The sequence below is a fragment of the Lissotriton vulgaris genome, chromosome 11 (assembly GCF_964263255.1).
Source record: "Lissotriton vulgaris chromosome 11, aLisVul1.2, whole genome shotgun sequence".
Taxonomy (NCBI): domain Eukaryota; kingdom Metazoa; phylum Chordata; class Amphibia; order Caudata; family Salamandridae; genus Lissotriton; species Lissotriton vulgaris.
Window position 1 is genome coordinate 108,565,748 of NC_141699.1, and position 17,090 is coordinate 108,582,837.

The following is a 17,090-nucleotide window of genomic DNA, read 5'->3' on the forward strand; positions in this document are numbered from 1 at the left end:
TGGAATTGAGAAGGAACCTTTGGGATGAACCTAGGGTTGATTCTATGAAGCGCACACTCATCAGTGAAGTGAAGAAAGGGTTCTTGAGTGGTAAAAGCCTGTATCTCACTGACCCTTCTGGTAGATGTGAGTGCAAGAAGTAGAGCAACCTTCCAACAGAGAAACTTGAATTCAGCCCGATAAATGGACTCAAAAGGCTGCTTTACCAGTTGTGAAAGGACCACATTCAGACGCCATTTCAGGAGAGGAGGTCATACCGGAGGGAAGGTCCTGAAGAGTCCATTCATGAAGGGTTTTACGAGTCTTGTAGAACAGAGAGATAATGTCTGTTAAGTTTGTCTGTACCTTGAGATTGCTACAAGGTGAACTTTCACTGAGAAAATACCAGGCCTGACTTGCCAAGGGAATAAGGTAAGGTAAGATCTGCTCAAGAGACATGTGGAGGTTAATTTTCTGACACCAGTGACCAAATCTCCTCAACTTCGTCCTGTAAGTCTTGTTGGTGCCTTGGAAAGAATATCCCTGCATTCTTGTGCGATACTCACATTTTGAAATTCGTATTCATCAGGAGCCATGCGTGTAATTGCAGAGGTGCTGGCTTCGGATTACATATCTGATATTCATTCCGAGTTAGGAGAGACAACCTTGGTAGGAGACAAATAGGCTTGGTCTCCGAAAGGAGAAGCTCCAAAAACCAGTGCTACCTGTGCCACTTGGAAGTGATCAATAGGAGATGACAGTGTTCCGCCTTCATCTTGATGAGGACTCTGGGAATCAGTGGGATGGGGGAAAGGATTAGCATAAATCACGGCCCAGCACATAGAAAGGGCATTCCCCCACGACCTTGTGAGAAGAAACCAACTAGCGTGGAACAGGCATTTTGTATTGGTTTCTGTCGCAAAGATATCCAGCACTGGTTTTCCCCACAATGAGAATATTCTGTATAAGCTGCTGCTGGTCGAGTTCCCACTCATGGCAGTTGTCTTTGGTCCTGTTCAGGGCATCCGCAAGAATGTTCTGTTTTTCGGACAGATGTTCAGCCTTTAAGGACACCTTGTGAGCTCTAAGCCAATCCCAAAGCTCTTTGACTTTCTGCGATAGCGGGAGAGATAAGGTTCCTCCCTGTTTGTTGATATAATTCATGCTGGTCATATTGTCGGAACAAACCAGCATGGAGGAGTTGGCGATCCTTGGGAGGAAAGCTTGCAGGGTGAGAAAAATGGCTTTGAGCTCCAAGCTTTTGGCGTGTAGAGACTTTTGACTTGTCGACCACCTTCCCTGGATTTGAAGGGCTTGAATGTGCCCTCTTCTCCCAGCCGTCCTTAGTGATGATAAAATCTGGCACTGGCGATAGAAACATGAGGTGTTGAGAGAGATGTGGTATGTGAGACCACCATACCAGCGTCAGTAACATCAGAGGAGAGCTAGAGATCAAGTCCTCGACTAGATCCACTGGAACTGGAACTTCTCTTGCAGCAGTCTTATCTTGAAGAACGCTAAGGGGATCCAGGTTATTGCCGAGGAGATCATGCCTAGGACCGATTTGAACAGTCTCACAGAAACACACTGTTTTCTTGCAATGCTTTGAGCCAAACGTGGCAGACTTGTTGGCCTTTCTTGGAAGAGGAAGGCTTTGTTCTGTATGGTGTTGAGATCGGCTCCAAGTAATGTCATGGTTCACTGGAAGTGGTGGAGGACTTTTGCCAATTTACAGTGAGGCCCAGCTTGCGAAACACTGAGAGACAGTCTTCTATAGCTTTGGCAGCTTGTCCTGGCGTTTGGGCTTTTAGCAGCCAGTAGTCTAGGTAACAGAATGACAGATGATCTTGCATCCTGAGTGCTGCTGCTACTGGGGCAATACACTTGGTGAATATCCAAGGTGCAGACTTTAGACCGAAAGGGAGGACCTTGAATTGGTAATGAGTACCATTTCACTCTGAAATAAATATATTTCTGGTATTTGGGAGGAATTAAGATATGGAAGTATGCATTTTCTAGGTTTAAAGAAGTCATGAAGTCTCAGCTGTTGAGGCAATGAAGAATGCTGCAGAGAGTTACCATCCGAAAGGATTGCTTACAGAGGAATTTGATGAGTTTCCTGAGATATAGGATCAGTCTCCACTCCCTTGATTTCTTGAGGATGAGGAAAAATGGAGCGTAGAACCCTTTTCCCCTCTGCACTGTTGGGACCTCTTCTATTGCCCCTTTTGAGTGTATAAAAGAGCTTCTTTCCACAATAAGCTAAGACGATGGGGAGGGGGCTCCATTTGGTGGAGTAGTTGGAGGTCTAGCTGTATACTCCAGGGTATGGCCATAGGTGACAAGGTCCAATACAAATTTGTTTAAGGTGATGGCTTGCCAATGAGGGAGGTAATGGGATATTTTCGCACCAATGGGATAAGACAATGTCGTAGCTGGTACCTGGAGAAGGCCACTGCTTGTGACCAGTGTCACGGCTCAGAGGGAGTGGTCATCTGTGAGGCCCTTGCATGCAGAAACCAGCTGTAGAGAATTGTCGATAGGATTGGTGCTGGTATCCTGTCCTGTACACTGACTGGTATGACTGGTTATGTTGTGAGCACTGTTACGCACCCCTATTAGAGGAGAAATCCCGACCAGCACCCTTCTGAAAGGCATGTTGCGGTATTGAAGAGTGTCTAGAGATTTTGCAGTATTGGTGTCTGTCTTAATGGCAAGGAGAGCATCTTCGATTTGCTTGCCAAATAGTGTGTCACCGTTGTAAGCCATGTCCAGTATTTTTCATTGCACCTCAGGTCAAAATGAGGTCACCGTTAGCCACCCCATACGTCGTACAACAGCTGCGCAGGCTAGATGACGGAAGCCTGTGGAGGCGATGTCCATGGCGCAGTCTATAATTTCCGACAATGTCCGCTCACCATCCAGCAAGATTTTCCTTGCTGACAGTCGTTTGTTCTCAGGAATGAGGTAGATGATATCCCTGATATCAGACCACATCTAGCGGGCATAGCGGCTTAAGAAGGTGAATGAGTCGGCTGGCCGTACCGTGATTGCCGACATAGTTGAAAACCTTTTTTTGATGTTATTCAGACAGCATCCCTCCTTGTCAGGTGATGCGGAAATAGGAGCATACAGGTTTTTCGACCTCTGTTGCGCTGCCTGCCAAATCATAGAGTCAGGCTTGGAATGTCCTGTCAAGCATGACGGAGAGTCCTAAGGCGTTCTGTACTTCTTGTCTATGCATGGAAGGACAGATGGTACATTGGCCAGGTTGTTCATAATCTTTACTCCCTCTTGCCAAATGTAGTCCACTATAAGAATAGAGCGTAATAATATTCTAGCCTGCACTTTGAAATTGTAGAGGAAGTAGTCAGACTACTTCACAGACATTGGAAGGGCAAATCTGGTTGTATCTTTCCATGAGGTTATGGAAACCTCCAATATCCTTGGGAGGTGAATTGGTCTGATGAGGTGGAGGTCGGACGGAGTTGGAAGTACTTAGTCGCCCCATTCATTTAGAGATGGTTGACCTTCTGGAATCTACCCCGCTTCTTTCTCCTAGTCCGAGGGATGAAGGATTATCTATGAGCGGTAGTGCTATATGAGATGAAGGTGTCATCCTAGGTATAGCGTTCTCAGAGGAAGGCTTGGTGGAACCAGAGGGGTAGCAGGTGGTGGTGATGGGGATTCAGCAGGTAGCTCTTCAAAAGGCTGCAGAAAATGCCTACGATAGTTCGAGAGCATGGCCTGAAGAACCTGTACCAAAGAAGCGGGAAGATGCGAAGAGTCCCGCATAGGTCGAAGGTCAGAATAGCATCCTCGAGGCTTACAGTAACTTGGAGGTGGAGGATAATACTGCTGAAAATATTGACCTTTGTCCTAATACTCTTCATCTTCCTCCTGACATTTGACATTCAGCTCTAAAGGAATGAGAGCTGCGTCTAAGTGGCCGCCGGAATCCACCAACCTCTCAATATTCAGAAGGCGGTTAGAAGGCAGAGGTGAGACCTTGATAGGTGAAGTAACCTCAGGGCAGAGGGAGGTCCTGGAGCTCTTAGAGATTTTTATTGTCATTGAAGGAGGTATTGGTAGTGCCGTTGCTGAAGGAATTACCATGGTCAACGTCGCTGACGAGACCACCAGCGACGGAGATGATGTCGACAGGATCATTGCCGACAAGGCAGTCATCGATGGGAGAGTCTTCTGAACCATCAACAGCAGTGACGTCAACAGGATCGTAGTTGATGGGGGCATCAATAGGAACTTAGTGGGTACCTGGACGTTCGTCGATGAGATGGGAGCGTCAAAGGCTGCTGTCTTCTCCGTTGACAGTATCAATGACGAGATGGTAGTGGTGGTAGTCGACAATCGAGGTGTCGACGGAGAACTCGTTGTCGACGGGGATTTTCAAGCGGATTTATGCCTCATTGGGTCGGTAGAGGAGGTATGGGAGTGGTCTTTCTCTCTGGCAGAAGGTGTCAACGGACCAGGTAAAAAGGTTTCTGAGGAGAAATGTTTCTGTTTCTCCATTTCTTGGAGCTGTGAGGCTGACGGGGAGGCTTGATAGATTTTCTGGGCTTCTCCAAAGCTCCTTCAAGAGATCTAGCCCTCTTTTGAGACCTAGCTGAGGAATCACTGTCCTCTCAAAAGATGTTTTCTGAGTCTTATGAAGGCATAGGAGTAGCCTAACTTCCCTGTCCCTCAAGGTTTTTGAGGAGAAAGCTTGGCAAATCGTGCACACCCTTACCTCATGCTTGGTATGGAGGCAGTAAAGGCAGTCCTTATGTGGGTCATCCACATGAGCTCTCTTGTCTTGCAGGGTCATAAAGGCCTTTACTATCAGACATATTAGGAATATCCAAGTTGAACAAAGCTTTTTAAATGAGAATACTAGGCAGAGCTCAGGGAAACTCCCTACACACAACGTGCAGTGAAAATCTGCGGGACTCAGCCTCTCTTGGGAGAGTCCTCGAGGGTGCTAGCAGCTGACTGGTTATAGTTGAAGTTTGGTACTTTTAAAAAGAAGGCATTGATAGGCTAATAAACTAAGGGCCTAGAGCTATAATAGCATATGATAGTTTTTTATTACTACTTGATTATGATACCATGGGACTCCCACTGTGACAACAGGAAATGATTTACGCATGTGAATCTATTAAAGATACCCCAATACTGAGTAACTGGAAATATAATGATCCAGAGAATATTGGCTTTGACTTTTCAAATGTGATAGTAACCTGTGGTGCCTTTTCCTGCAGCACAGTCCTTTCTGTCCCTGGGACTTTCTGCTTTATAGCAATTTTGAAATGGCTGCACGGAGTACTTGCCAGTTCTTATCATGCAAAAGCAAAGCCCTAGGGGGGAGGGGGGGTTCTCAAAGTTCTGTCAGTTTGTGAAATCAATCTCATGTCCTCTGCGTACCCTCTTAACTGCTAGCATAATCTAATTTCCCCACTTGTAAACTCTTTTGCTCTCTCTGATACTCACCTTGCGGGGGCTGTCCACATAAGGGGGTGTGAAGCCACTCTCTGCAGCCTGGATAGAGCTCTTGGATGAGTGCATGGTGCCTTGCTGCTCACCCAGGATTCTGAAATGATAGACCAAAATAAATGTAAACATTTTCTGCAACATATTTCGCCATGTGAAGAGAACCAAGCACTGTCTGAAAAACAAACTGACATATAAACTCTGTCTTAACTAAACGGTTAGAACACCATTAGCTGAGTCCTGTACACAACATTCTGCCCCAAACAGCACATGTTTTCATGGGATGATCCTAGGAGTAATTAGAGGAAGTGTACGCACAATATCTATGATGAAAAAAATATTAGCAAGGTAAAGAGAATGGATTTTGTATACTGAAACAGTTTTCTCAAATTTCACGAGCTCACCCCTTCTGAACAGGCACGGAGAGGAATGTTGGTGTGCGGAGGGGAACAGGAGCCGTACTCCTCAGTGTTAGGCCTCCCAGGCGATCAGGCTGAGAAAGCCCTCAACCTCCGGTCTCCAGTGTAGTCTGTCACCATCATGTACAAGGTTGCATCATTGTATCCGTCAGAGGAAGGAAATCCGGTGAGACCACAGTCACTGTGCTTTAATTGCAGAGGAGTCCACCACCATAATTACATTTGTATTCACCAACAACATTCTTACCTTTGAAGCCATCCAACATTAAAGACTAAGTCAAATACACCTGACACCTCCCAACCCTTCTGCTATCTCAGCAATCACCACCACTTCCGCCCAGACATAAGGTACTTCACACACCAGGATGCAGATGACAGAGCTGATCTAGGTCCAGAGGTATAATGACCACTGAGGCCAATGCGTGGATGTATCACTGCAGGGAATGTATAACGGCATGCCTTTGTGCTTGCTACCCCAGAACTTAAATGCTGCCACTGGCATCTGTCTTCCCCCAGAAATCCTGGAATGAACCCAGTATCCTCTATAGAAATTCTAACATGCCTCAAAGTGTGCAGAAATCTATTCAGAAACAGGAATGACTGGGCATAAACAACTGCTCACTGTGCCAATGGATTTAAGCTAGCCTGGCTGATGAAGGGTATTACCCCAAAAGCGGTCCCAGGATGCTTGTTTCCGGTTCACAGTAGGCCTGGCTTGGCAATTTGGGCTGGACTGTTTCCATGAGGCACAGGGCCAAGACTGATTTGCATATAGCTGAGTCGGAACTGGGGTGGCGAAGTGAGCTAAAGAATGAGGATGGTTCCAACCGAGATCTGTGACTGGGGGTGAGTGTCTGAAAAGTTCGAGCGCTCCGTCCATCGTCTCTTTGTGTTTGCGCTGGGCATAAAAAATGCCAACTCACTGGAGTAGGCATACTGGCAGTGTATGCTCTGTGTTACATCTGAAGATCAGATTTACAAGAGGCAGCAGCTTGCTCACTTGACCTCGCACCCAGGGAGGAGAAGACAGCATGATTTGGGCTCTTGCGTATGGTGTGAAATCTTCTTTCATTCCGGCCAGCAGACATCTTTGTTCCCACTGTCGCGGTCAGCTGGATGGTATGCTTATGTGTTGCGCCAGTGAAAAGCTAAGAAAGTGTGGAAGAATATCAAACATGGGCTGCTTCGTCTACTTATGAAAGCCAATTCTGGAAACCACAATTCTTCTGAAAAAGTGGCTAGAATTAGCCTTAAGTCTACCCCTATCCAATTTGGTTGCCTTCTCAATGTTCTTTGCCTTATGTTTCCCACCCAAGATGGTGTCAACCTGTTTTCTTGTGAAGCCATTTCCAGCCCAATTCATATGTAATGTGATTTTGGTCAGAGAAGAATGAATCGAAACGCATTAGGTCCCTAGATTTTTTATGCATTCGTCATATTTAATGCATTACTTCTCTTCAATTTTGCTCTCTATTTTGATTAGCAAGATTCTTGTGGGGTTCTTTTTTGCTGAACTACTTGATTCTGGGCTAAATTTCTGCCCTGCATTTAAGGTGGCTCTGGAGCCTTGCTTATCAACTCCTTATCCTCTGCCATCTTCAATCAAGACATACCGATATCGGCAAGGTAATTTTTTCTGTCCTCTGCGGCTGTTCCTCCAAATCGGGACACTGTTAAGGAGACACCTGACACCTTTTGTATATATATTAAGTGCAGGGTGGCACCATGGATATTGAGAAGAGTCACCTTTTTCTCTGGCAATCAAGAAAGAAACTAGAAAGACTTTTACAGCATCCTGTCCTTGACACCATGCTGTCTAAGATTAGAATGTGCCAGGGGAAATGTTTCTATCACCTTAAGCCCTATGAATAACAGCCTGGTGTTCCTGGGAGGGGAAATGAGCAACTGGCACTCCCCTAGCTCTCTCTTTCTCCTTTTAAATTCTAACTGCATCTCTTGGTACTAATTTACAAGCACTTTCAATAACTTCAGACTCAGGAGTGCATAACTAATCAACATAACTTGCAGCTTAGCAACATGAAACAGCTTGAACCTGAGGAACCTGACAGTACATAATAGACTGGAAAGGCTGCAAGGGAAGTGGAATAAGTTGTATCAATTCATCTTATCCAAGTCCCACCTAAGCCTATCAAGCCAAATTAAAGGACCAATCTAAATCAATAAATCGATAAATCAATCAAGTGGCTTGTAAAGTGCGACTTCTCACCCGTAAGGGTTTCAATGTGCTCCATCAAGTTCTACATCAATCAATAGAGCTTGATTAGTGCAAGATGATACGGATACACAATAAGAAGCGAAAATCCTACTAAAGCCTCTATATCAGTCATGTGGCCCCCAAGATTACCTTAACCGTAGCAATATTCTTAAGTTACTACAGGCCCTTTCAACTAATTTTCCATTTTCAGCTTAGACGATTTTTTTTTGCCAAGAAAGTTCAGTGAATTAAATGAGACAACTAAACTGATGCTCAATTACAAGGAGGCAGCAACCAATGGCCTGGAACAAAGAGATGTGTCAATGGTGGGGAATAGAACATTAGGCACCCTGAATCAGAGAGCTACCCAATTATTTGCAAAACCACCAATAATTCCCTTCAATGGAACCATGCTCAGTCAATGAAACTCATGCAGAAGGCACAGTCCACACTGGCGCTTATTCTTTGGTGGTGTTTCAAGCTCCAGCTAATAACACAACTAGGTATTCTGTTCTAAGGGGTATGCAGCAAAGAGCTCTATCAGGGTAGAATCTGAGGTGATTAATGTAACGGTGTGTAACTTGGGTAGCCTCTCCTATATATTGAGAAATGCATTCTTCAAAGGGCAAATTGACTGGTCCTGGAATCCAGCAACCTTGAAGTAATCTAAATAAGGAAAAAGAGGTAGCATTTGTGCAATGACGCAGACTTCCTTAACAATTAGAAATGCCCAGCCCAGAGTCCCAGCTATACTTCAGATCAACGAAATAAAGCTCTGCTCCTCCAACATCACTGATTGGGACCAATTTAAAATGCAGAAGGAAGCAATAACATACATGAAGTAATTTAACCTCATTGCCCAGAAGAAACCTGGTCTGGTGCCCCAATTTCATTGGCAAGATATGGATAATTTGTTTCTCCAATGTGAAAAAAGCCACAAAGTGACGAGTAGCTGGGGGTCTGTTGAAAAATGATTGTTGTGCCATTGGATTCAAGCTAGCCTGGTTGATGGTGGTGATACCCTGAAGTCAGTTCCAGGATGCTTGTTTCTGGTCCAGGGAGGATCCCGCTGGGCAGTTCGGGCTGGACTGTTCCCACGATGAGCAGGGTCAAGACTAATTTGAATATGGCTGGTGCCAAACTGGGGTGGGGTAGTGGCCAAAAGAACAATGGATTTAACCCTGATCTCTTGACTGGGGGTGAGTGTTTGATTTATTTAGCATTCCCTCCATCATTTGTTGCAGCAGGACTTTTCGCCCTAAGTGGAATGGGTATGCCCAGAGGTGGATTCCTAGCTCGCTGTGCCACTGGATTTAAGCTAGCCTAGCTGAGGAGTGATACCCCAAAACAGGTGCCAGGATGCTTGTTTCAGGTCCAGGAAGGACCCCGCTTGGCAGTTTGGGCTTGACTGTTCCCTTGAGGAGCAGGGTCAAGACTAATATGCATATGGCTGAGTCCAAACTGGGGAAGTGTAGTGAGCAAAAGAACAATGGATTTAACCCAGATCTTTTGACTGGGGGTGAGTGTTTCATTTAATCAGCATTCAATCCATCATTTGTTGTTACAGCACCTTTCGCCCAAAGAGGGATAGGTATGGCCAGATGTGGGTCACTTGCTCGCTGTGTAATTGGATTCAAGGTAGCCTGGCTGATGAGGGTGATACCCCTAAACTGGTTCCAGGATGCTTGTTTCTGGTTCAGGGAGGACCCAACTTGGCAGTTCAGGTTGGACTGTTCGTATGAGGAGCAGGGTCAAGACTAATTCGCATATGGCTGGGTCCAAACTGGGGTGGTATAGAGAGAAAAAGAACAATGGATTTGTTTAACACAGATTTCTTAACAGGGAGTTTGAGTTATTCAGCATTACGTCCATCATTTGTTGCTGCAGCAAATAACCACCATTGTGAGAAGTTGGCCAGGCATATGCTGTCCACTATTCTAGTGGCCACCTTGCACAGTCCAAACGACCCTTATTGATGGTAGGTTTAAAGACAACCTATATAGAAAGCTATCCTAGTGGAAGCTGTGGAGAGCAGCCTTCAGGCTAAGTTGAAGGAATGTAAAGGAGCTTGTTTTACCAGTCTATATTGTCATGAGTGACCAAATGAAAGGAGAACCACACCCTTTGGAGGACAGTCAGGGCATGTCTGGAGCAACCAGGAAAGCCCAAGAAACAGAAGAGTTGCCTTTGTGGGGACCCACCAGTCGACGGACCAGGGATCGCAAAGGAGCCCCGAGCGGAAGTGCTAGAAGCGGGCCCACGGAACACTGGAGTGGAGTGAAGGCCCACAAACTTCGGTGCAAATGGTGCTCGAGGCTTGGACTACAAGTAGCCCAAGGCACAACTTTGAGAAAGCTCTGGAAGTCGATGCACTTGCAAATGTGCACGGTGTCCAGGAGTTTCAGTCCCACGTGATGGCTGCGGGTCATTCGGGATCCGGCGGGAGCCTTGGAAATGCAGACTGACAAGATGCTTCTTTGGTGCCTGTTTGAAGAGGGGAGTCACTCCTTGACCCCAAGGGAGATTCTTCAGTCTTCTAGTCGAAATAGAATGTCGAAGTTCCAGGATATATGTTCCAGAGTTTCGTCCAGGATAAAGTCCTAAAGACTGGGTTCCTATATTTATACTAAGTTTAGGGGTTGTACTTACTCTAGGGTCCCACCTATGGGAGGACCCAGGGAGGTGGTGGTTACACCCCTTCCCCTTTGTCCAGTTTCGTGCCAGAGCAGGGGCTGAGTGCCCCTGCAACCGGTTCGAACTGGGGTATGCATAGGGACACCAAGTGTGCCCCCAGCACTATCCGAAAAGCTTTCACTGAATGCACCCACCCATACCAATACACTAAAGCCTGTCTGGGGAGGTGGTTACATCTCCCTGTGACAGGAAATCTATTGTCCAGGCCTCCCCTGCCGGAGTTTCGTCCAGCAGCAGGAGGTCAGACTCGTGTCTGTGGCTGCAGCATCCATTTTGTGATGCTGGGGCTCTTTTAAACCATTACGGGTTAAGTAAGTGTGTACATGACTTCTCCCTCTAGAAGGGTAGAATTCTACCCCGCTGCTAGGACTGGCGGGGGAGGGGGGTAGAATTCCAAAGTGTTTGACACCAAACACAACTTGTTTCCACGCAGCCATTCTAAAGTTAACCGCGAGGTTATAATGCACTTAAGAGTGGGAGGGAGGAGCTACGCTAGCAACCAAGATAGCCGCTTAGACTCCCGGCTCCGCCGACCTCCATCTTCAGCCTGATAATCCTGTCATATATCCTGATCGTACGCCCGACCTCCGTGTAGATGAACCGTTGCTGAGTATCATGGTGCAATCCCGGGAATTTTAACACACTGATTGAAGGAGTTGTTTTTGATCTCGGCCCAACCCAGCGTGTGAGCCGGGGCCTCGAGTACTGGCCCAGCCAGGTTACAGTTGAACAACATCGGCCGTGGGACTCAGACAGGGCCCGGTCTCTCGCAGTGGAGGTTATCCTGGCCCGATTCTGATGGCCGTCGTTTGGCCAGATTGATATCGAAGGATGGTGTCAATTTTCGTCTGTGGCTGTGGGGGGGGGAGTCCCCGTCCCGGTGCCCTGGTTTGCCACCCCCAGGGTCTGCTGGGTTGGGGCCTTTGCTTGCGGTAGCGGGACACACACTGAGGCTGATTGTCCGATGATGCACCCTCCGATGCCGTCCTCTCCGCTCTTGCTTATTCCCCCCCGGAGAAACCGGGCTCTCCGGGGAACACGCCTATGATTGAAATCAACAGAGCGGAGATGGGTCGGCCGAATTGTGAACCGTCATTGAAGACCGTATTGGCCGCCATCGGACACTTCATTCACATCTGGAAGCCATTGTTTACAAAATGATCGCTGGTATCATCAAAACTGGGCGCCCGAGTCCGGACCCTGATTTATCGCAAGAACCACAACGACCTGAATTTCCCACGAGGTACATAGTACCGGAGGATGAGGTCCCCGTGCTGGAAGAAGTGTTGATGCCCTTGGCTACAGCGCAGAGTATTTGCGGACTTGGCTCTTTGACTGTATCGCAGCAATCACCATCGCTACCGATTGAGATTGATCTACTTGCTTTTTCTCTCCTGGGGACTTCCATTAGTGACTATCGTAATGCAACAACGTCTTTTCACTACCTAGCGGTTTTCCTACATCTACGGGGGAAACAACATCTGTACTTAATGTTGGTGAGGGAGATCATATGTGTGGCTGAGGTTTGCAAAGACTCATCGTTTTTGACTTGTCCCAGACTGATCTTTATTGAACTCTTTTCGAACTTTGATTCTCCTGGGATTGTGATGGTGTTGTCAGACAGAGTTCGCATGAGGGATCGGAAGGGCCAAGGATGAGATTGTTTGCCTGGGTCTGATTTCGGGGCTTTAGAAGACACGGGATCCGTAACCATAATGTTTGCGGGAGGTTGGGCGGTGTTTAACGTCTCCCCTGTTTAGCTCTGTCTATAACTTCTGGTTACTTTTTGGTTTCTACAGGGGTTGTTCGTTACTGGCGGGGGAAGGGAGACCGGGAGCCAGTATGAAACTCTCCTCCTCCGTTTTCTTTTCTACTTTTAGAAATTAGTTAGTTGGGGCGACAGGCACACTGCTAGTTGGGGTTACGCGATAGCCATATGCAGGGGTGCAGGGTGGGGGGATGGGCCTATTGTTTCGTTTTGTTTTAGCTTTTGTTCTTATGGTTTCCTTTTTTTCCACTCTCGCTTTCAGTTTCTCTTCAATAATATTGGGAATTATCCTGTACTTGTCTATATTCTATTATCTGGTGAACGTGCTTCTTTTACTATCTTGATTCTATGGGTGGGTGGGTTCTGAGGATTTGCGCCTGAGTTGGGTTGTAGATTGAAATGTCGTAAATCCTGTTTTGTAATTATTAGCGCAGGCGTCTCAGCTACTTCTTTATTGCTTCGTGTTTATCCTGTTTTTGTACCGATTCGCCGTATTATTATGTTTGAATGTATGACACCAGATATGTCTATTCCTTTTCCTTGTTTTTAAAACAATAAAAAGATTTATAAAAAAAAAAAGAGTATATGGTCTGGCTGCATCACAGAACAGCTACAGAGAATATATTCCGAAAGCTGCAGAGGGGTCCTGCTCATGCATGGGCACCCTCTCACACAAAACCAAGCACTCTGCATTCAGGTTTGATAAGGCCTGCCATAGGAGTGACTTATAGGTTTATATGTGTGAGCGATTAAAGGTAGATCTAGGTAACCTATATCTTAGTAAGGGGTGCATGCACCACCTTACCCAGGCTGCAGTAGCAGACCTGTGGTGCCATTTTGAAGGCTCTCAGGCGTGGCATAATACATGTTTCAGCCCCTGGTAGGCCTTTGGGGTACCTATGCCCTAAGGTACCATATACTAGGGACCCAGAAGGGTAACCCAGTAACCAATCTGGCGTGTACCTAATGTACATGCAATCAATTTAGAGAGGAAGCAGCTAGGCTGGGGTCCTGGTTAGCTGGGCCCCAGCCAGACTAAAGTCGAAAAAGAGTGAAACACCAGCAAAAAGTGGGGGTAACCATAGTATGCAGATCCTACTCTCCTACAACCGTTAGCACCTGCTCTTGTTTGGAGTGTATCTGAATCCAGAAAGGAAAACCTTCAAGCCAAAGGGGATTATTTTAGAAACTATTGGCACAATATCACTATTATTAAACCAAGTGCAGAAATAATTGTTACAGGGGACTTTAATGCGAACCTTTTCAATTACTGTGAAAACCTGAAATCCACATGGCAAATGGATATAATTTGCACATCATAAAGCCTTGTTTCCACTTCCAACGATGAGACACAATAGAGGACACCTTAGCTGAATCTCACTCGGGCTGCGAGTCCTGAATGGCCGCCATAACCTTGAAAGACTGAGGGCCTACATGCAAGCTGGCTACCAAACGTGGGGCTGTGTTGGACGACACCTTCTTATCACTGTTGCTATTTAATACACTAACTGCTTTTCAGATAGACCATCGGATTGAAAGCGATCATTTTCCTGTAGAGACAGTATTACAGCTTCAAGGTTACAGGATAAACTGGCACATGCAATTGGGAAAAGGCCTCCCCTTTCTAAGACTAAAGCACAAGTTACTTACCTTCGGTAACAATATATCTGTAAGAAACAGTAGTTAGTGTTAGATGCCTTACCTTAGAATATCCCCAGGCGTCAGACTGGATCTGGAAAGTTTTGCGTAGCAATACCACTGCGCATCAGTAGGCGTTGTCTGCGGCTCCGCGTCCGTCGTGGTCACCGGGATGACGTCGTCGGAGTACTTAGATGCCGCCCTCGCGTGCGGACGTCAGTTCTTGTACATAGCTTTCCGCATCAGAAACGCAGAGCCATGCCAGAGACCGACACTGGTGCGATAAAACTAGGGCCCTCAAAGGGAAATACCTTAACCCTAGATATCTGTCCGCAGAACGGGGAGGATGGGTGGGGCGGTAAGGAATCTAACACTAACTACTCTGTTTCTTACAGATATATTGTTACCGAAGGTAAGTGACTTGTGCATCTGAAAGAAACAGGTAGGTTTAGATTCCTTACCTTAGAATAGATACCCTAGCAATACCAACCCCGGTGGTGAGTCTGTGGACCAAGATTACACTAGAAAGTCCTGGAGAACAGAACTACAGAAAAAGCCATCTCTCCGGACTTGGCTGTCCAGGCAGAAGTGTCTAGCAAACGTGTGCAGCGAAGCCCACGTAGCTGCCTGACAGATGTCCTGCAAGGGGACTCCCCGACCCAGGCCAGTAGTAGCCGCTGTGGCCCCAGTCGAATGGGCCCTCAGCCCAACAGGAGGCTCCTTTCTAGCCAAGGAGTAACAGACCTTGATGCACAACACGACCCACTGAGAGATGGTTCGTTTGTGCACCGCCCGTCCCTTCTTCGCTCCCACGTAACCAACAAAGAGCTGGTCATCCACCCGGAACTGGCGTGTGCGATTAAGGTAGAAGAAGAGCGCACGTTTTGGGTCCAGACGGTGGAGCCTCTCTTCCTCCTTAGAAGGATGCGGCGGTGGATAGAAGGTGGGCTAGGTGATGGACTGCCCAATGTGAAAGGCCGTAACCACTTTGGACTGGAAAGAAGGACGAGTTTTTAAAACAATAAAAAGATTTATAAAAAAAAAAAGAGTATATGGTCTGGCTGCATCACAGAACAGCTACAGAGAATATATTCCGAAAGCTGCAGAGGGGTCCTGCTCATGCATGGGCACCCTCTCACACAAAACCAAGCACTCTGCATTCAGGTTTGATAAGGCCTGCCATAGGAGTGACTTATAGGTTTATATGTGTGAGCGATTAAAGGTAGATCTAGGTAACCTATATCTTAGTAAGGGGTGCATGCACCACCTTACCCAGGCTGCAGTAGCAGACCTGTGGTGCCATTTTGAAGGCTCTCAGGCGTGGCATAATACATGTTTCAGCCCCTGGTAGGCCTTTGGGGTACCTATGCCCTAAGGTACCATATACTAGGGACCCAGAAGGGTAACCCAGTAACCAATCTGGCGTGTACCTAATGTACATGCAATCAATTTAGAGAGGAAGCAGCTAGGCTGGGGTCCTGGTTAGCTGGGCCCCAGCCAGACTAAAGTCGAAAAAGAGTGAAACACCAGCAAAAAGTGGGGGTAACCATAGTATGCAGATCCTACTCTCCTACAACCGTTAGCACCTGCTCTTGTTTGGAGTGTATCTGAATCCAGAAAGGAAAACCTTCAAGCCAAAGGGGATTATTTTAGAAACTATTGGCACAATATCACTATTATTAAACCAAGTGCAGAAATAATTGTTACAGGGGACTTTAATGCGAACCTTTTCAATTACTGTGAAAACCTGAAATCCACATGGCAAATGGATATAATTTGCACATCATAAAGCCTTGTTTCCACTTCCAACGATGAGACACAATAGAGGACACCTTAGCTGAATCTCACTCGGGCTGCGAGTCCTGAATGGCCGCCATAACCTTGAAAGACTGAGGGCCTACATGCAAGCTGGCTACCAAACGTGGGGCTGTGTTGGACGACACCTTCTTATCACTGTTGCTATTTAATACACTAACTGCTTTTCAGATAGACCATCGGATTGAAAGCGATCATTTTCCTGTAGAGACAGTATTACAGCTTCAAGGTTACAGGATAAACTGGCACATGCAATTGGGAAAAGGCCTCCCCTTTCTAAGACTAAAGCACAAGTTACTTACCTTCGGTAACAATATATCTGTAAGAAACAGTAGTTAGTGTTAGATGCCTTACCTTAGAATATCCCCAGGCGTCAGACTGGATCTGGAAAGTTTTGCGTAGCAATACCACTGCGCATCAGTAGGCGTTGTCTGCGGCTCCGCGTCCGTCGTGGTCACCGGGATGACGTCGTCGGAGTACTTAGATGCCGCCCTCGCGTGCGGACGTCAGTTCTTGTACATAGCTTTCCGCATCAGAAACGCAGAGCCATGCCAGAGACCGACACTGGTGCGATAAAACTAGGGCCCTCAAAGGGAAATACCTTAACCCTAGATATCTGTCCGCAGAACGGGGAGGATGGGTGGGGCGGTAAGGAATCTAACACTAACTACTCTGTTTCTTACAGATATATTGTTACCGAAGGTAAGTGACTTGTGCATCTGAAAGAAACAGGTAGGTTTAGATTCCTTACCTTAGAATAGATACCCTAGCAATACCAACCCCGGTGGTGAGTCTGTGGACCAAGATTACACTAGAAAGTCCTGGAGAACAGAACTACAGAAAAAGCCATCTCTCCGGACTTGGCTGTCCAGGCAGAAGTGTCTAGCAAACGTGTGCAGCGAAGCCCACGTAGCTGCCTGACAGATGTCCTGCAAGGGGACTCCCCGACCCAGGCCAGTAGTAGCCGCTGTGGCCCCAGTCGAATGGGCCCTCAGCCCAACAGGAGGCTCCTTTCTAGCCAAGGAGTAACAGACCTTGATGCACAACACGACCCACTGAGAGATGGTTCGTTTGT

At 46.8% G+C, this 17,090-nt stretch overlaps 1 protein-coding gene across 7 annotated transcripts in view; it reads right to left on the reverse strand.

Annotated features, from left to right (window-relative positions):
* Window positions 1–17,090, reverse strand: part of DEPDC5 (DEP domain containing 5, GATOR1 subcomplex subunit) — a 592,834-nt gene that overhangs the window by 326,061 nt on the left and 249,683 nt on the right. For all 7 annotated transcript variants that reach the window (XM_086942813.1, XM_086942812.1, XM_086942810.1 and 4 more), the window contains exon 32: window positions 5,467–5,566. In XM_086942813.1, the coding sequence (XP_086798939.1) occupies window positions 5,467–5,566 (100 nt within the window). The remainder of the gene's footprint in view (window positions 1–5,466; window positions 5,567–17,090) is intronic.